The 21,604-nt window shown below is 35.9% G+C and overlaps 1 protein-coding gene across 1 annotated transcript in view; it reads left to right on the forward strand.

The window, feature by feature from the left end:
* The window catches only part of LOC110032439 (serine/threonine-protein kinase ATM), a 214,268-nt gene that overhangs the window by 52,049 nt on the left and 140,615 nt on the right, over positions 1-21,604 (forward strand). The window contains exons 18-28 of the mRNA XM_020736078.1: positions 1,596-1,721; positions 1,822-1,911; positions 1,994-2,181; positions 6,378-6,981; positions 7,071-7,139; positions 7,294-7,458; positions 16,272-16,397; positions 16,506-16,633; positions 17,805-17,961; positions 18,446-18,492; positions 18,584-18,647. Coding sequence (XP_020591737.1) covers positions 1,596-1,721; positions 1,822-1,911; positions 1,994-2,181; positions 6,378-6,981; positions 7,071-7,139; positions 7,294-7,458; positions 16,272-16,397; positions 16,506-16,633; positions 17,805-17,961; positions 18,446-18,492; positions 18,584-18,647 — 1,764 coding nt within the window. The remainder of the gene's footprint in view (positions 1-1,595; positions 1,722-1,821; positions 1,912-1,993; positions 2,182-6,377; positions 6,982-7,070; positions 7,140-7,293; positions 7,459-16,271; positions 16,398-16,505; positions 16,634-17,804; positions 17,962-18,445; positions 18,493-18,583; positions 18,648-21,604) is intronic.

Here is a 21,604-nt window from a genome sequence, read left to right on the forward strand (position 1 = left end):
CACCACTTGCTAATGGAATATACTATGACACTCCAGAGAGTAAAAATTAGAGAAAACTTCTCTATAATACTTGAAATAAAAAAAGCTGAAAAATGAAACAGTTTAATACAACACAAATAAAAGTTCCTTAGTGCTAAATTTTTAATTAGAATCCTGAGAAATATGCAAGAAGCAAAAAAAGGAAGAAGAAACGAAGAGAACTTGCTGAAAAAATAAAAAAGAAAATATAAATAGGAATATGACTCAGTAAAATATGGACTCTCGTAATTATGGTAATCATGTATCCTTGGAAACCACGGCCTGGGGACCATGAAATTACGGCAGTCACATGCGCCCCACGTTTAGAAAGATTTTGATCTTGTGTCTCAAATGCAATAAGGACAGTCATGCCTTTGTTTCAAAGTTTAAGAAAGATTGAACATGTAGTTTTGGGCACATTGGCAATTTCTTCGGGATTTCATACTGTTTCTATTTTATTTTTAATCAGGGTTATTTTCTATTGGTAATTTTTTATATGTTGTTATTTCCTCATTTAGTAGACTTTTGGATATTGTTATTGTTTTTAGAGACTCCGTTTACAGTTTTATGCTTCCAGAGTTCTATATCTTCTTTTTTTTGCAAGTGGTGTGTCTGTATTTTACTCAAGAACAGGTGATGAATCCCACTTGTTGTTCACACCTCACTGTTTTGCCGCTTCTGTTTTTATCTGGGTAGTTGTTAAAATTGTCCAACCTGCCGTTTAGCAGCAGAGTTCGCCTCATACACCCTTTCAAATATCGCCGACATCCCCTTTTGTCATTTCTTTACCATTCCACAACAACTTGCGCCAAATCCATTTCCTAAACCCCTTCAAGGAGCCCTGAAATGGTGTTCAATATGCTTAGGATTATAGCTCTACTCTAATACCCTGTCGAAGCTAGGAGTAGAAAGCCCCTCAATAGATAATAAATGAATTAGTAAATAGACTCCAACCATTTTTGGAAAAGTTTCCAAAAATGTTATTTTCTATTCCGAAAATATCCAAATGCTAAACGAAAGTTGTATACAAAACCTCACATGCTTTAGCCTTTATACCGTGTCAAATTACCATAAATTTTGGATTGAATAACTGTATACTTAATTTTCTATTAAACATGTATTTTATCTTATTTTAGGTGAGTGATCTGTTGCTAAATTGGGATTCATTCATGCCTTGTTTATTTCTTATGGGCATTTTCATTGATGGAGCATCTAATTCTATCACGACGATTCCCATGCTTATCTTCCATCAGTTCCCAATTAACATAAGGTAGATTAGTGACTAATAAGAGTGTGGTTGGATTGCCTGGAGTTCATTGCTATTTTGTTTGTTGACGAGCACATTCTACAGTTGATAACCCTTGGACTTGGAAAGCACTTAAAGCAGTTATTTGTATCAATCTCGGTTGTAGCAATAATAAAAAAAAATTGAAATTCTTTCAGCATTGTACATATTACAGTTTATTCCATAATTGCCGGTTTCTGTTTTCAAAGGCTGCATTTATCTTGATCTGTTTGTTTAAGCATACATTTGTACTAAACTAAAGCACGAATTGCTTATTCTTAATTTATTTCAGGAACCCAACTTTTTAAATGAGCATACAATTTTGTTGATTCCCGCAGTTTGTTATTCTCTTACTGCTGGTTATAGTCATCTTTTACCTTTTTATGAGAAGGTATCCATATTTGCAGAATGTCACAAGGTAAATGTTGTACTTCTTTGTTGATTCTTTCCCATTATGTTTCTGATCTTTTATGTTTAATCGATCGAACCATTTATTATTAATTTAGTTGTCCTCGTAGGATGATTCAGATCTGGCTTTGTTAGATGCTGAAATGTTTGAGTGCTCAGTTGAAACTTTAAGCGTGCTGAATAGACATAATCCTGTTCAGGTTCTTTTTTGTTAATAATATTATAATTATTTATTTTTATATATATTTAACTTTGTCATAATTAACTTTTCTGCATCCTTAGGTGCAAGGGAAGCACTATCGTAGCATCTGTATTCCACGACAGATCCGTGAGCCGTTACTACATGAAATGGAAGAGTACATATCAGGTCTTATGAGTTCAAACAAAGAATTTGGGAAGGAAGTTTTAGGGGACCTCATCAACTTTTGTTCACTTTTGTGCAATTTTGTCTACGGTTTACTTTTTTCAAGGTTAGTTATCTTTCTAGACGTGGACTCTATGTCACATCATTTAAATTACAAATATGATCCTTTCTGGTAAGCATAAACTTTTGATACTAACTGCTTTTTCATTTAGAAGATGACATTTTGATGTGTTTGGTTTACTGCACACTAGCTACGTTATGATACGAGTCTTGTCTTCTTAGTTAGGCTTTATGATCCAAAGGTTGCCTTCTTATTTTATCAATCATGGAGTTTGTGCTACTTATCCATAATTTTAATACGCTTTGTTTATTTTATTATCATTGATAATTTTCTTTTAGTCTGATGAATTGAAAGTACTTCGTACTAAGTGATCACATTCAATGGGGTTATGGAGTTAAATGTAATAACTGAAAAGAATGATATTAAAAATGAATTAAAATAAAGGAAATATAATATATTAGCGTCGATCCGAAGGGAGCAACGTCTCGACGATTTTGTTTTAAAGAGATAAGTATCTTATTCGAAATCTTAAAAGCTAATCAAATAGAGAGCGAGGGCAAGAGACAGAGAAGAAGTTAACGCTGAGGGCATTGACATGGAGGAGGAAGAAAAGGCGTGGGAGGTTGCCGAACCCTAGCCTAGCAGCTGAAAGGAAGAGAGCCTTGTGAGTACTGTCGAAGCTTTTTTTGTGCGAAGATTCGAACCTTTGCGTGTGGAGGCAAATTGTGCGGCTTTGTGCGGGATACAAGTTGAACCCAACCGAGTGTTTCTGTGTGGGTTTGAGCAAAAGAAGAGAAAAGGGGAATTGCATGGCATCTGTATGGAAGAAGTAGCCTTGCATGCTCTGTGGCCGAACTGAGCCCAAGCAAGATTAGGGCAATTTTTTTGAGTTCAGATCTATTTAATTAATGTACTAAGTATTGGTTTTACCTTATTTTAATTGATAACAAAAAATCACCATTTGAAGTACTTTTAAATTGTAAAATTGTTCGACCAGTCAAACTAATGGTTGGGTGACATCTGGATTGACATTAGTGCATTAGATAAAAGGACAAAGTGAGATAAGTTTAAGGTACATTTATCATTGGTTTTATTAAGTTTTATATATATATATATATAGAGTGACTTTTTCATTTATCTTGGAATGATTAAATGTTAATTATAGAGAATGAAAATAGAAATACATGATGATCGTCATCTGACTGTTTGTTCTCACCTTGGTTAATTCTAAACCTAGGCCAGACTGTGACAAGTGATATCCAAGTAATAAGGTTTAAGATTAATTAATACAATGTTGATGAAAGAACCAAAATGATAATTACAAGAAAATTATTATTAATAATATAAAAAGTTTATGTAAACTCTAATTATGTAATTATTTTAATTCAGACGAGTAGATGCACTCGAGATTATGGATGCGACAGAGGATGAGGATTTACAACTTGATATAACTGTGAATTTGAATGCCCTAACCCAGATGATAGCTGCTATGAAACATCTAATTCAAGAGTAGATCACAATATAATGAAAGTGACGCAGTTGTGGATAATATTTGAAGATGTTTTTTTTTTCTGTGTCCACTTTTGTCAAGAGAACTAAAGATTTGTTTGAAGCGGAGAATTAACTGATGCACATAGAGAAGAAATTAGATAGTTGGACATGTCCGAGTGAAAGAAGAATACTATTAGGGACCAACTCAAAATGATTTGATCTGCTATAGTTACACCCAAGGGAAAGATTTTTCTTGGGCAAATGACCTAGGATGCAATCCCTACACACCTTTTGGCTTGCTACGAGGGGCCTCGCCGACTCTCTGAATTGTCTTAGGGAATGCTCAACTGCGGAAGATAGGGACCACATTATTACTAATTGCTCACTTTTTTGATGGGTTAAATCTATCATTGAAAGATGAGGCATCACCGTGCCTATATTCAACAACTTCAGCAATGCTATTGAGGAGCTCAGGAGGACACCCAAGCACAAATTTGCACATGATCACTGCTTTTGTTACATCATACACCACTATTAGAGAGCCCGCAATGGCAAGATACATAACCACTTGTATGGTATACCGACAATCCTTACAACAACTCCCCTCTTTCCATTCCGCTAGCTATTGGATGCTAGCCGTCACTATGGGTTGGTTTTTTCTACCTTATTCTGGCATGCTCCCCCAGGATGGTTCAAAGTGACGTCGATGGTGTTCTTCTCCCATTTGGGCCGATCAGTACTAGATGCATCATTTGTGACGAACATTGGAACAAGATTATTGCTACCGACTACTACCTCTAACATTGTGACAACGCTCAATTGAGCTTTAAGCCATCAAATTCTTTCAATATATTTGCCAACCGTGGATGCTCGAGTGCAAGGGCATCATTATCAAGGGTGACAATGAGATTATTATGCTTTTTTTGCAATCCACTAGGAAGCGAGACACTTGGTGCCAACGACCACAAGATGCACCTGATTTTGCTTTTATATTATCTGTTAAACAAGTTTTTCTTTTCATATGCTCTGAGAATGTAATAGGACCGCTCATTTTTTTGCCAAGCAAGCCTTTAGTGGTCCTTTTGTTTTGATGCATGTAGTGAAGATATGAAACTATCTACTATACTTGTAGATGACAAGTCTCTTTTTTGTACACCATTGATGTCCACGTGCATAGTTTTTGTACGTTTTTAATATAGTAATGCTAAATGCATTTTTTCATGGAAGAAGAGTATCCTTAGCTAGATTTGTACTGGATGGAGAAGCTAAAGGTGGTAGTGTGGTTAGCGTCAGGTTAGGCTAGGGGATATATCCAAAATGTTGGTAAGTTGTGAGAATTTTGTGGAGCTTTTTAAAGAGTAGTGTGTGCTTCTATTCACTCGAAGATAGATGCATGAAAAATTCATTAGGTTGATATAAGAAGAGAAAACACTCATGCAATATGAAGTAGAGTTCACTGCATTGTTGAGGCATGCGCCGCAACTGATAGCTATTGTAGAATAGAAGTGATACAAGTTCTTTTTTTCAGACTGAAGGATTCGATTAGGCAGTCATTGCTGCCATTTGGGATTGATAACTGCTCAATGTTAGTCGAGTATATTAGATGACTAGAGATTTACTTTCAACTTCTATATAAGCGTAAAAAGGCGCATAAGGGGAAAAATATTGATGAATGAGAGCATATGGATCAATTAGAAAGATCTAATGGGAAGAAGCTCAAGTTCAGTTTTGATAGATTCCATGATGAGAGTAATGTAGTCACTTGTGTCAAATGTGGAAAACAACATTAGGTGAATGTTTGAATGGGCTTCTATAGATGCTACTGGTGTCGTTAGACTGATCAGACAGCTAGATACTGTCCTTGAATTTGATAAAAAATATCAGAAGAATAAAAACCAGGTGGAGTTAAGTCTTTTTGTGTGGGTTCAAGCAAAAGTGAAGGAGAACTGGGTGATCGTGCGGCTTGCATATGGAAGAAGCAGTCACACGTGCTGTTTAGCTGATCCGAGCCCAAGGAAGGTTAGTGTGATTTTTTTGAGTTCAGATCTATTTAATTAATGTATTAAGTATTAATTTTACCTTATGTTATATCATAACATAAATCACCAATTGAAAAATTTTTTAATCATAAAATCAATCAAACTAAATGATCGGGTGAGATTAGGGTCGGCATTAGTGCATTGGAGGAAGGGACAAAGTGAGGTAACTTTTATCATTTGTTTAATTAATGGCTCCTTCATTTTTTTTGGAATTTATGAAATATTAATTAGAAGATGAAAATAGAAAAACATGAGTGTTACCATTCGATCATCTATTCCTGCCTCGGTTAATTCCAATTGCCGAGCCGGTTCGTGACATTAAATGCTTATCAATTAGGTTGAAATTCCTGTAATTTGCAAAATGTCGATGCATATAGTCATGTACTGTATTCATAGTTTTGCAGAATTTCATTTGGTAATTTTCCTTTTTTCTATATGAAAAATTGCATCAACAAATTTGTTAGTCATCACTGCCAAAGTTCTGCTTAACCAGCGCATTGAAATTTTATATTTACTTTTTCTCCAAAATTTCTTCCTAATTGATATTTTTAAATTTGTGATTTTTTCACATTACATATTAGAAATGTTATTTTTGGCTAAAAAGGCTTTGTAAGTATCAATAGCATTGTTACGTATCCTTTAAATCTTAAATTTCTTTGCATAACATATTGTTATTTCCTGATTCAAAATTTTATTTTGACATTGTTGCAGGCTAAGAGAGGATAAAAGAGCTTATTACAATAATTTGTTAAACAACACTGTGATGCTGATTGACCAGATTGCTTTTTTGATTGATGAAAATTGTCAAGAAGTTCGGCGTGGTGGTTCTGTTAGCTTGGGCAGCATGTTTGATGGCTCATGGTCCACATTTTTATCATTGCAACGTTTTTTTTCTGGTCCTCTTTTTGGGCTTTTTAAAGATGAAAAACAAATTGATGCTGAGCTGCTTCTTATCGTTCAGTCAGTTGAGAAAATTTTGGCAGGCCTTGCTAGATCATTTGCTATTTTTTCCATTGCCGCAGTTGGCCTTAATTCTGGATTGGACGCACAAGCTCATCAATTCCCAGGTTTTCAAGATTCCAATTCTGCAGCCGAGAGTACATTACGCATCTTAGACATGGATCTTGACGCTGAAAATGGTTCTAGAGATGCAGATTCCTTTACTTCACTTACAAGCAATTGTTCAACCATGTTTCACTATCCCGTGCAGTGTAAATTAACATTAATTTCTGTTATTTCTGCTTTTTTCTCTGTATCCCCTGTGCTTGCCTGGGAAACTTTGTCTGAATTTCTGCGTAAAGAAGATGATGCTAAGGTTAGATTTTTTTTGTTATATTTTTTTTACCTTCTGTATTTGTTATGGTGGCAATTGCCTAGCAACTTGAAGCATTTTCTCTTCTGCAGGTTTCTGAGAGTATTTTGTATAATCTATGCAAGTACTTCCCTGGTTCTTCTGTTTCACTTTCTTATCTGGTAAAATTATCTCCGCTGGATCTATGTCCATGTTAATTTTAAGTTGTACTTGTATTCCTGCATACTGATGATTTTTTTTTTAATAATTAGGAGTGCAGGCCACATTTGGTGTTTGACAAATTTATACTTAATTTTTTGTTCTATTGCTTGCCAGGTTAATTATTTGCATGACAATCTTGAGAAAACTGCAAGCACAATACTTAGTTGTGAAAGTATTTTAACATGTATCCGCATGCTGCTCCGGACCTTGCTATCCAGATGTTCAACCATCGAAAATGCTAATGTTGATCAGTACTCCAAAGATATGGCTGTGGGAGAGGTGCAATCATTTTCATATTCCACTTTTTAGCTTGTATTTAAATAAATAATGAAATTCATAGGCTTTGCTGTTTGATTTTTTATTTTCAAGGCTTGTTAAAAATATAAGTTGGAAAGTTTGGAGTGCTTATTGATACCGAAGTTAACCAAATCACAATAGGAAAAATAAACATTGTTATTGAAAGAAAATAAATAGCCACAAGCAACACACATGAAAGAAAAAAATGAAACAAAATTACACCCGAAAATCTGAAATAGTAACCCACATGACACAAATAATTAAACTTAGGTGGGATCTCGGGGTGGTGGTGGTGATTGGCGAGAGGGTTTGGAAGATGGCACCAAGGTGGGAGCACAAAGCAAGTGGGTTGTTATGACAATGGGACAACAGGTCCTTGCTGTCCTTGGTGGAAACAAGGTGGAATTTGGATTCCTGGGGGCTAAAATAGTAGATATGTGGCAGGGAGGCGGTGCAAGAGGGTTGGGATAGCGGTTTCGTGGCAGGGATGTGGTCCGGGATGAGTTGATAGGGCGGTGTGATGAGGATGAGGAAGGGGAAGAGGGAAAATAAACACCACCTTAGGAGAGTGGTACAATCGGAGTACCACTCCAACCCTCGTATACATCCCTTGAAGGGAGGTAACGGACGCCGGCGGCTGTCCAAAACAAAACACACGAAAAACTGACTTCTAAACTCTAATACAACACATATATTAGAAAGACTAGACAGGAATGAATGATAAAAGGAAATAAAGCTTAAGGAAGGTAAACATAATTATTTCAGCCCATCTCTTGCAATAGCTATTCTCGGGGTACTGTAACAGCTATGATACCACGCTAATTTTGCACGTGATGCTTCTGTGTCCCATATAGTGTTTATGCTATACAAAATAACAATGTCTGTTCAGTATGTTAGAAAAAAAATTCATAAGGTGAGAGAACCACTTTCGCATTAAATTTAATTTTTATGGGAATATCTAATTAAAATGAATTTATGTTTTTGGGCTATATAATAAAGTTTTGGTAGAGTGATCGAGCAAAGATATGACAAATTTACATTAATTTTGGAGAGTTATTTGGTTTTATGCCTTGAAGTTCGGTATAGAGGTGATGAGGCATGACAATTAGTAAAGGGTATAAAGGACATCAAGTAGTTTGACATATGATTTTATTAACTTCCAAAACCTTTTGGCCAAGTGCATTGAAATTTGCTTTACCAGTTAGTGTGGAGAAAATGCATTTGGAATGCCTGCTTAATGTTGTTAATATGTGTTTGATGGAGTAATGACTGAAGTTTGACATTGTCTGGAGTGGCCAAGTGTACTCAATCATATTTAGATATTGAGGGGTGATGCTAAGTTTCTTTTTTGTAGTAATGCTATAGGTGGTTAGAGATGATGAAAAAAGATTTATTGGTGCATCTTTTTTTGCAGAGCGCACTCTTGATTGCCGAGTTTGTATTTGCATAATTGAAATGTTTGAATAGGAGGGAAAATTTCCATGTGGTGTATGAGATGCTGTTTTAATGGATATGAAATTAATGTGTATGGCTGTATGTACGTTTGTATGCATGCATGTTTTTTTCCCCTCTTCAATATTATTTTTTGGATATTAGTTTTTCCTTTCTTTCTTTTTCTACTTAACTTCTATGATTTTATTCTTTGTGTTTTGGCACTTTTAATGGCTACTGAATTTTTGGGCTTTGATGTTGGCATCGAGCTTTTTTAATCTCTAAATGCTCATGCATTACTCCTCTTTTTTATCATTCTACTAGTTGCTTTAACCTGAAAGCCTCTTTTGTCTTGTTTTTTTTTTGTCCAAAAGTTGTTGGGTCTTAAAAATATTTTATAATAAGATTTGCTAAAAATTTTTATGGTTTTGGAATTATGCTCAACAACAACAAAGCTTTAATCCCACTACGTGGGGTCGGCTACATGAATCCTTTTTCTCCATTGCGTCCTATTTAGTGTCATATTTTCATTTATTTCTAGTAAATTAAGATCATTTTTTATACAATAAGCCCAAGTCTTCCTAGGTCTACCTCTGCCTTTTCTTAACACAAGTCGAATCTAAAACATCTACTTTCCTAATCGGATCATCAGATGGTCGACGTTTAATGTGACCAAATCATCTAAGACGACTTTCTCTAATTGTGTCCGTCACAGGAGCTACACCAACCCTATTACAGATATGGAATTATGCTAATTTTTTTTAAATACTTTGTTTGATGTTGTTTTTTATTTCATTTTGATTTTTTTTTGCAACAATATTATTTTCAGTGAGAGACATTATCGTTAGCGATTTTCTCAAATATAAACTTGCAAGGATCCTTGTTGTGGTCATGGAGATCAAAAGCCAAATAAAAGTACATCGAAGATTGTATTTTTTTGTAGAGCTGTTTTCTACTATGCTTAACTCTGAACAAATTCACATCAGAATGGAAACAATCTAGTTTGTTAAAAATTAAAAAAAAAGTAAAAATGACGGAAAATAACACTATGCAAAATTCTTAGACACAAAGTTCTTTTTAAACTCAAATGGATTAAATATGATGTGTGCCTTCAGTTACTGTCACACCCCATTAATTTTCTTAGGTTAGCCAAAGTTGTAATAGAGGAGGATGACTTAGACTATATTTTTACCGATATTTATTGTGATTTGTACTCATCAGGATAAAGTGAATGAAGAATTAGTCTCATTAAATATCATAATATAAACTTTTATATTTCAGTTTTTCAAGTATTCATTGATATCAAACAGAAACAAGGAAAAATATATAAAAAATCCTCAAATAAATTAGATCTTCTAAAAATATTTCAAATATTGGATCATTTGTACTAAAAAATTCATATCTATATTTCGGTTTTTCAAGTATTCATTGATATCAAACAGAAACAAGGAAAAATGTATAATAAATCCTCAAATAAATATGGATCTTCTAAAATTATTTCAAATATAGGATCATTTGTACTAATAAATTCATATCTATATTTGGTGCGGCTGTCTTCTATAATCCCCGAAATTGTATAATTAAAAGCTAGTTAAATAGAGACCAGTCACTTGATCAGAGGTCCCCCCGCTTTTTTCCACTCCTTGAAAATCATTGCCCAGAGCAAGGTGAACCCTTGGTAGCTTACGGGAAAAACATTTTACAGAGGGATGTTACACAAATGGAGATGGAGGACATTTTAGCCATAAAGGTTTGCATTCGTTCGTGGATGTATGAAGCCAAAGGTATGGTCATTGAAGGAGACAACTTAAATATTATTACTGCTTGTCAACAAATTATGAAGGATTCCTCTTGGAGGCGAATTGATGTGAATGGTGACAGCTAGGCTTTTCAACTTTGTTTAAGGAAGTTACTTTTTGCTATACCCCTAGAGAATATAACAAAGCTGCCCATTTTTGTGCTATGCATGCTTTGCAAAACTCATTTTCTTGGGATAGGTTGCAATGTCCCCCCTTGCTTTTGTCTTTGCTAGGGGAGGATAGCTTTACTTGTTGGTAGTTTCTTTTGTTGTGATCTTTTTGAGGTCTTTTTTGACCTGTTCACTTGTATTTCTTTTTATTTTACATTAATGCAAACATGCACACCTTTCAAGGAAAATCAACTCTATAGGAGATTGAGGAAATGCAGACCGCGCCTCGGGCATAGGAGCTTGAACAGCAAGAGCTTTCATAAAATAGCTTTGGACAATTTTTGCTAGCCTGCTAAAAGTGATGTACTTGGTTTCCATGCCCCGTCAAGGTGGAGAGGACATAACATGCGACTTCATGATCAACAAGAACTCTTTATTACTATTATTTTTTAAAAGCAAATATGGCGAAAGTTTAGAGCCCAACACTACAAACGAACTTATTCAGTCCAAAGATTCTTCAGGAAGGAGCATTTAGCATGCGGGATATCATCAAGAGGAGAGTTGCTAAAGGGGAGGAAATTTGCCTTCTCAACCAAGCCTGGGTGTTTGATACCCTTCTTTCCAAATGGCCAACTTATATTAACATAGAAGAAATTGAGGGAAAACTGGTGTCCAATTTCATTGATGATGGCAGGTGGATTCTTGAAAGACTTGCGGTTGTTTTGGGAAGGACCTGACAATTTTCATTGCTGACATCCCACTTTAAATTGAGCTGCCCAGTGATCTACTTGTGCTCTTAAACATACATTCAGGGCTAACCATCACCTCTTTAGCATACACTGCCCAGTCATGCTCAAACCAAGCGTCCTAATTTGCTCAAAATGATCAAGCTGCACTCCCGTGTGCACATTTTGTTGTGGATACTCTTAAAAGGTGCTATCTCCACTAATGGTTGGCTACACTTAAAAGGGTCAAGCAAAACTTCTGCTTGCCATTGTGGGCTTTCTTGGTGTGAAGGATCAAACTCATGTTAATTTTAATTGTTTGTTGCTTTTCGCAGCACAGGTTTCTTGTAGTGTTGGGGCTTCAACTTTCCAAATTTCATCAACTTCAAAGAGGCCATGAATGAGCTTGCTAAAGTTAAACCCAACAACACGACCTTTGCTCATATCTATGGACATGTGGTGTATCAATCCAGAAATGCTAAGAAGCATGGGTAGTCACATCGAACACCTTGACGCAGAGCGGGATGTGTAAAACTAGTAATCGACGCCTTAAAGCCCGAGGGACATGGAAATATCACGATTGACGTGTGATGCGGGAAACTGCAGGACGGAAGAATCTCCTGCATTATGCGGGTCGTGGAACCGGGATTGCATCTCACAAACCCATTTTTTTGCCTAAACTGAAACTGTTAGGTTTTCTCCCTTCTGAGGAGACGATTGGTTTACTTGGGCCATTCCTAGTTATTCTCTTATTATGTATTCATATTCTTGATATTCTAGATTTAGTTTTCGGTATGAGTTTAGTCATGACAGCTGTCGACTTTCGTTTCTCCTTTTGAAGGGTGTACCCTAGTGATTGGGCGGTGCTTCGGCTGTATCTCTCTTCTGTGGTGGTGATTAGTTTCCCCTATTCCCTGCCGCATCCTCGCTCATTGCTCCCGACCGACTCTTTCCAGCTGCAGCCGCCCAGAACAACCTCTTTTGGTTGTTTTCTGCAGTATCTGCTTTCCAGCCGCCTTCCCCGCCTTCTGACTGCTGTTCTAGCTTCTCATAGTCAGTTCCCTTGCCGCCTCTCTGCTGTTACGACCACGAGAAACACCCCTATGAACTGTTGTTCCAACCATACCGAACCACTTCACCGCCATGTAGCCAACATCCTAGCCCCTCCCACATGCGGCCATCGCTGTTCCAGCCCTCCATCGCTACCACTGATGTTCTAGCCCTCCCACTTTGCTGACATCATTCCAGACAGCTGTGTGACGTCGATATCTGCTACGTGTTTACTGTCTGGAACCCAGAAAACTGTTTCCTTATTGTTTTCTGCTTGCCAACAACCTTGTCCATCATCCGCCACGTTCTACCCTTTATCGATCACCACCGCCACTTTGAGATCCACCCTAATTTGAGTTGGATTGTTGAGTGTTGTTATTTTTCTTTCTAGTGTCAGTTGTAATCTACTATTGGCTTTATTAGTAATAATATTTGTTTGCCTATTTTTTTGTGTTAACTCGGGTATCACACCTGCTATCATTGCATTTACTTTCTCTAAGCCTTGACTTGTACCGATAGTTATACCACTCTGGAACATTGGGATGCTGTCCAACCTAATAGGTTCTGACCCATCCTTTTGGCCCCCGGGATTATTTCAAGGCCAATGTGGGTGGGGCTATCCTACCCTCTTACTAGACAAAGTATTGGGGCCATCATCAGGAATGAAAATGGGGATTTTGTTGTAGCCATTGAAGGACAACTTCAACACTGGGATAAAACACTAGTAGTTGTTCAAGCAATTACTTCCCTCCAACTCATCATTTAACCATGGATGATTGAGACCACATTGTCTTGTCATATGTTTCTCATTGAGGGAGACTGAATGTTATTAGCAACTTCAGAGTGTCCATGCTTGGAATGTTTGTCAAGCCCATTAACAAGTCAACCCATGTTTTGCATTTCTCTTACAGTTCAATCAAGTTATTTTCCAACAGTTAGCTGCGGATGAAAATAGAATAACACATTATTGTGCATTGACTTTTAAAAGGAGTTTGTTTTGAAAGATGTAAATGAGAGCATACTCTTTGCTCTTATTTTTAAAAATAGTTCTCACTTTGTAAATGCCTAAAGGCTCAGTTTTGTACAACTCGTATTTCTTTATATGGTAATACAAATAAATTATTCGGTGTGTTTTATGTTTAATGAGATGATTATTTTTAAAATAAGATTCAGACATACAAGAAAGAAATAATTTGCATGCTGTTCGATGGTTTACATGAGTAACAACTGTAAAATAAATAAATATGTTTATAAATAGTAATGTAAATATTATAAAAAATGCATAAAATTGTTTTTGATAAGTTATTTAAGTCACTGTACTAAGTAATATCGTATTTACATTTACTTTTATTTTCATTGTTATTATGTATATTCTTTGTCTTAGAGATGCGATATTATATTTGCTTGAGCTTTGTCATATTTAATTCATTAGATCGTCACTCGGCCCATTCACTAATGACCGCTGTAAATGTTGATCATTTCAACCCTCTAATATCAATTGGTTCATCCGAAATTTAATATCAAAAGTCGGAAGATCAAATATTTTTTTATCAATTCTCATCTTGTTAGATTTTCTCTGCATATGTTATTAGTATAGCTGCTTATCTATCACAAATTTCATAAAATTTACTTTATCATTTTTACTAATTGTAATTATTTCATATGCATTTATTGCTTAATTTAAAGAAAGATTTACATACAAACCACTCAATTGCTATGTTTTTATTTATGTGACATGGGGCTCCTCTATGGTTGAACTGGTTGGGAGGCTGAACCGGTTCAACAGGGATGGTTCAGGGGCTGACTGGACCTTTCTATGGGTTAGGAGGGGGGGGGGATTCCTCCTTAGTTATCTATTATTATATATGTGCGGTTTTCTTTGGTTAGGTTCAGTTTTTGCTTCAATTTCTCTATCGTCAGCATCATTCTCCCTTGCTAGGGCTGTATTTGAGGACAAATGGTGCTTCGGCGGTCTCTTAGTCTAAGATGGTGATTATCTCGTATTCCTTTCCTTGCTTGCTGTGGACTCTTCCAGGCCCCTCCTGCTTGCTGCCGAATCCTTTCCAGCAATCATCTACCTTACAACCCCTTCAAGCAGCCGCCTGCTTTCTGCCGCCCAGTCGTCCATCAGCTCGCTGCTGCCCTTCCAACCCCTCTCCTGCTGGCTGCTGCACCCTTCTGCGGTTCTTTTACATTCTGCCAGCCCCTCCTTGCCATCCCTTTCCTTGTCGCCGCATACAGGCTACCCTCTGCTCTTGTTCTTGCTGCCATCCATCCCTAACTACCCCACAGCCGCTGCCGCTGCCTTCCCACCACCACCGGTTCAAACCAAATTAGGTGTTTGTGTGCGTGTTGGTATTTCATATTTCCGTTGTTTGTTTGTAAAACCTATTTGGATTTCAGCAATAATATCATCGTCCCGTTGTGATTTGGGTTAACTCTTGTATCACTATCTAGCACCTAAACTTCAATTTTTACATGCGTGCCACCTTACCTATGCGTGTGTAATTCACTTTTTAAAAGTTGAAATGGTGGTATTTTTGACGTGATGAAAAATTTGTGTGGCAGTAATGTCAAAAGTTTAATTGAGGCATTAGATATGCAAATAAATTGGAATTGTGTGGTATGTATGTAAATTCCCCTTTTTTAAATGGAACACTAAACAATCACTTTATTAAAATGCATAAAAAATGACATGCAATAATAAAAAAAACTGTATTTAATTTTGCATTTTTATGAAATATTTTGAATTGAAAATATGCAGGTGACCATTTAGTAATGAGAATGTGTCCATTGTGCAATGAGGAAACATTTGGTTGTGAGTTAAGCTGCAATGATTATAAGCATGGTAGACATGATTATGAACCTAGTTATGGCATCGATGCTGGAGGATTCTGTTACCTAAGGAGTGCTTGTAATTTTTACGGCAATGTGAATATTGAAATGCTTTCATTGGTTTATCGATTTGGGGATCCAGTTGGTGCTGGGAGTTCATATGATCTATGCAAACTTATGCTAGACTGCTCTGACAGTGTTGATGTAAACATTGGCAATGTTACATCAAGATTACAAGAGAAAAGAAGAGGAAAAATATAATACTTTTTGTATAATTATTTCCTTCTGCCTAGCCCAAATTCATTCAAATTGATATTTCTACATTAGGCTCTCCTCTTTTTTTTTTGGCCATCAATGTAGCCATCAATGTATTATGGATTTAGAGATTGAAGAAGCATGAGATGAAAGGAAAAGTGGATGTAATGGGTCTTTAAACCAAGAGTTTTTGTTTAATGCTGGTTATAGTGAGGATTTATTTTTATAAAAATGTTTCAATTGTGCCTTTCTTGGTTCCCCTTTATTTGATTTTTAAAAAGTATGCAATAAAAGGGAAATTATTGTTTAATGTTAGAGAGATTTTTGGTGCTTGTTGCACATCTGCATGTTGCTGCTCCAATGATGAAACTACTTCAATCGATAATTTCAATATTCTAGACTACTAATGCTTTATTGTGTTATTGTAAGCTCAGTTTTATAATTTGGAGCTCTTCATTACTATCAAGTATTTCTTCTAATGACTCTTGCATTTTTTAACAATGCTACTTGTATATCCAATTTCAGAACTTAATGTTTTTTTTGAAAATATTTTTAGAATTTATGTTTGTATTTTTCATTTTGGACTTCAGAATTTAAATCTTCTTGGCATTTTGGTGGGGAAAATAGCCGATACTGGTCTTTCTTATTGGGTTGCCCGCATAAACTTGATCGATTGCATTTGCAGTTTTGTGTTAATTGAACCTTGTATTGCTCAAGTAAGCTTGTTATACATTTATGGGTTTTCTTATTTAGCATTATTGAATTTGGTTTTAGAGATCCTTGCATGTTTGCTTTACCATTGGGCTGTTGTTTCTTACATGCAGACATTGATTGGAAGACTTTTTGAAATGCTTCAAGATAGGGATTACCGGGTTAGGATCTTTCTAGCAAGAAAAGTTGGCGTTCTTTTTCATACTTGGGATGGCCATAATGAGTTATTTCATGATATTTGGTATTTACTCTTGTTCTTACCACCTAGACATTGTTTGGGAGTTTTTTGCTATTTTTATTAAATGTTCTTTTGACTGTGAACCATTTTGTGAATTGTTTTTGGAATGTAATAGTTAGCATGAACCCCCAATTGTACCTCAAGGATTTCCTTTATATAGTTAGTAAATGTTAATCCATCACCTTTTGAAAGGATATAGAGTTCAATTCAATATGGAACTGTAAATAATTGAACAAATCTCTCTTTAACGCCAAATGATATTGGGCATAAGAAATGAAGAAATAAAGAGAATAAGATGCAGAGTTAAAGATGCTCTGCATGCATTATATTTGAGTGACTTGCTTGCACAACTTAGATCAATCTTATTCATCGATTCTAATTTCAAAATCCATGCAACCAAGTATAGGATTAAATTATCCTTTTTCAAATTACGTAAAATATGGATAAAATTATTCTAATCTTTTTTTAAAAAGTAAGATTTAACATGCAATCTTGCCCAAGTATAAAAAAGTGCATAATAAGGTTCAAATTGGTCTGGTTCAACTCATTCTTGTTTGCTTTTGAAAAACCAATCTTTTGTTTGAATTGTATTGCATGAATGATGGAAGCATAGATGAGTGATCACGCCACTCGATAAATATACTCTTTGGTTTTGACAGATTGGGATATGTTATCACTCGGGGATAAATGTGAATGGAAATTAGATTGTCAAGTAGATTTGGTAAATTAACAGCATGATGTGATGTTAAATGCGGAGATGGTAGTAATGAAGTGGTGTAGGTAATAATTTTCATCATGATATGTTTTTTATGTAGTTTGGCAAAATTTTGGAAATGGAAACATGATAAAATTCATTCTTTTGTGCTAATATGATCTAAAATGGATTACTAAGATTCCCAAAATTTCTGTAGCTTTTACTTTTGCCCAAGCCCAAAATATGCCTTAATCTAATATTTCTTTTTTTTCAGTTGCGGTAATTATTTTTTTTCTTGATTTCTTTTGTCATTTTGAATTTTCTTTGTTAATTTAAATGTAGTTGGATGCCACTTAGATTGTTTTTTTTCTTCTTTTTTATATTATTTCATGCTCACTATTTACAAGGATAAATGTTAAACAGGAACTCTTGTTGATTGCTGTTTGGTAAAAAAAAAATCAATTGTATTCTTTTTGGCAGTTCCAATTTTGGGGTTGAGTTGGTTAGGACGTCTAAAGAAAGAGTAGTCAAAGCCCATGAAGTTATAGCACTTGGTGCTCAGCCTGTTCTTGGAATTGAGTCTGCAATCATCACTCTTGCTCATCTAGCATTTTTCAGTGAGAAAGTTGAAGTAGAGGTAGTGTGATTCTTACGATAAATTCTGCTTCGTATTACATCAGTTTGAAACTTCTTATCGTACTTTCTATTTCGTGCTATTTTTATTTTAATCCTCTATGCCAAAATCCACCTTTCTAGGATAAAAAGCATACTTAAAATATGTTTGTTTATGTCAAAAATGTGTATGAATCACATTTTTTGTCCGTCTATATTTGAATTTTGTCTTTACACTAGTTATAGGAGTTGAGAAGCCTGTTGTAGCATATAATTCTTATAACCACTGTGGAGGTTGTCAACTGGTATTAGCTGCAACGTAGAGAAAAATTATTTTTTATTTTTACCTCTCTGGCTATCTTTGATATCTTATGTTTTATTGATGGTACAATGTGTTGGCATTACACATTTGAAAGCAAAGGCATGCTTTTTATTTGAGATTGCAAGAACAATGGCTATTTCGCCCAATTTTTTTTTGTTACTAGAATTTGTCTATTCATGTTCTTCAGGCTGTTTTTATGATGTGTGTGGCTGCAGCTATTGTTCCTTGCTTAAGGTACATTTTCACCCTCCTAGTTTCTTTTCTAAGTTACTCATAGTAATTTCAACTAATTTTTTCATGTTGTTCTTTTGTAATTATGCCTTAGAAAACTAGCTTATGCTTTGCTTGATAATCTATCGGAAGTGCTTCAATATGACTCGAGGGCCAAGGTATGGATTATGGATTTTAGTTCGTATCATTTTTGTAATCCCCCAACCATGTTTTATAGTCTTCGCTTATTTATTAATGCATTTCTTGATATCAGGAATTTGTGTTTCAGGGTTTGTCTTTTTTTTTTTAATAGGCTAAATTATTATTTTTTTAATAATCTTTTATTTTGAATTTGTTTTTTTTTAAAATTAGATTTAGTTTTAGATAGTATTAGATTTGGTTTCAAACTATTTGATTTTATCTTTATAACCTATTCATGTAAATAAGGATTCATGACATCTATTTGTAATCAATGAATAAATGAATCATTAAAGAGGTCAATTATGAGTGCTTTTTTTTTTTTTAAGTTATATTTTTGGATTGCTATCAGTTATGCACCAGAAAGAAATGATAAAGATGCAAGAATGACTAAAAACTCTAACCTCTATTGACCTTAAAGTTCTCAATCTTCCTCAAAATTTGAAAATTTATCAGTCTTTTACACCCTTCTGATTACATAAACAATTTAATAACATTAATTTAAATAATTATACTATTTGTTCTAATAACAATATATCATTAATATTTATCTTATAAGTTGCTCAGACCGATCCTCCTAACTCCTACGCTCCTCTAAGTTTTCCTTTGAATATGAAATCATTTTTTTGATGTCCTAATTAAATTTTTATCTTGCATTTAAACACACACACACATAAAATTTGTATATATAATAACATATTCATTAACTTATAAAAAAATATTAAGCAAACCTTATATAACTTACCTATGCTCTAGCTCACGCACGAAGCTTACCCCATCCTACTTTACGCGGCTCGATTGTGTGAGCTCCTTCGGGCCCGTCTCACCCTAGCAGAGCACAGACACAACCCCTTCCTTCCTATGCACACGAAGAAGCACATATCGTTTCGCCGACATCGACTCCCCTTCTGTTCTTCTTTCTATATGTGAACAAAGCCACAAGGCTAAACAACCTTAACAGTGGCACACAAGGTTTGTTGTTTCCTTGCATTACTTTGGCTTCTCTCGTGAAGAGTACACATCTTCGGTTGCGGCTAGTTCCAAGACGGTCTTTGATGTCGCCGCCTCCTTCCTGGCTAGGCCACAAAGTTATACATTAACCACAACCTCTTCCTTCTCCCTTCTACTATATGGCTTCCTTTACTCTTCCTCGCTCGTTATGCTTTGTTTTGTTCGAATGAGGAATGCGACAAATTTGTTATAACGCGTCTCCTCAAACCACAACATATTTTAATTAATTAGTTATTATTATTATTATTATTATTTTTATATAATTTAATTTTTTGTTCTTACACAAGGTTACCAACAAAACAACATCAGTGGAACTAGGATTAGTGGCGACACAGAATGAGTGGACTGAGATAACAACTCCAAATATGGAACAAATACGACAAAAAAGGTTTTAGGGTCTCATAGTCGACACCGTTCTACCAGCTCCACCACCAGGTTGGAGGGTTTAGGCCACTCTCACGACACACAAAACTGAACTGCCTGCGAGCTACTTTGGAAAATTTCAACAGTACATGCGGGGCACACAATCCTAAAAGATGGGATTGAGGTGAATGTTTGCTCTTAAGTGGGAGAAGACCCTTGGGTACCTTGAAAGATAGTGTAGTCACCAGTGGTATCTAGGGGTGGCTAGCGACGAAATGGAAGCTTCAACTTATGATGTTGAAGCGTCCTCAACCTCAGGAGACTAACGGTGGGTGCTATCAACGTCGTTAACGCGACACTCTAACAATGCCCCGCAGTGGGGCACTTCAAACTGCGGTGGCCAGAAACCCCGCGATGCTTCCTGTAGGCGGGAGCGGAATGGGCGAGGCAGTTCACAATTTCTCACTAAGGCAGGAGTGCAGTGTTTTCTGGATTCTTCTTGCCTTCCCTCATCTTTTGTTTAGAAGTTTTTTGGGAGTCTATGAATTGCTGTCCTTTGTGTGTGTGGGAGTAAATTCTGGTTGTGTTGTTTTCAAATCTTCTGTGTAAAGTCCTTTTACCTCTTGCTAGGGTTGTATCCAACTACAAGTGGTGCTTCGACTGTATCTTCCTTCAAGGTGGTGTTGTATCCTTCCAAGCTACTCCACTTCTTCCCCCGCCCCCTTCTCCTACCCTCTCCCCTAGCCACCGACCACCCCATATCCCTCCACCACTTTGTCGCTGCCTCTACTTCCTCTACTACCTGGCTGCCCAACACAACCTACTAACAACCAAACACCAACCCTACCCATTCAGTCTCCTGGATTTCTCATTTTTTTTCACGCCACCCCGCTGACGCCACCACAGCCTTCGGAGCTCCTCGTACAATGTTCACCAGAGATTAGTATATTAATGTATTCCCTTTTCGTTTGAGTCGTGTTCCTATTTTTATATAGATAAAGTTTTCTTTTGTGTTTCACTACATTTTAGCTAGTCTGATATCACCTATTGTGCTGCTTCTGTTGGTCTTCTTTATTTGGTTCTTGTTTTTTACCATCTGAACTAGCTACATTGTCTCCCTTTACCCCTATGGTCTTAATAGTCATAGTGCTGTCTGTATGTTGAGCTTTACACGTTTCACAAAAATCCCCTTTATCTTGCTTTAGAAATTCCCCCCTCCGCAACCAACTGTCCCCACAATAGCTCGAATCTCCCCCTATGTTTTGTGACAATCCCCTCCAGAGTCAAGTTATAGAATTGCTTATGTAGGCCTTTTCCCGAATGACTCAAAAACGTTCTAACAAGAAATCCTTAAATTCCTTCCATGATTATATCAGAAATTTAGGCTCCCTTCAATGAAATTATGTTAGGGCTTTACCCTCCAAACATTATACGATTACGATAAGCCTCTCCCCCCATTTAGTCCATCAACTACGAAATATCACTCCACCTATATACCCACACATATGCACCTTCCCTTCCCTCTTGAAAATTGCCATCTTCAACTTTTTAATCCTATCATATT

Source organism: Phalaenopsis equestris, unplaced genomic scaffold, assembly GCF_001263595.1.
Source record: "Phalaenopsis equestris unplaced genomic scaffold, ASM126359v1 Scaffold000940, whole genome shotgun sequence".
Lineage (NCBI taxonomy): Eukaryota > Viridiplantae > Streptophyta > Magnoliopsida > Asparagales > Orchidaceae > Phalaenopsis > Phalaenopsis equestris.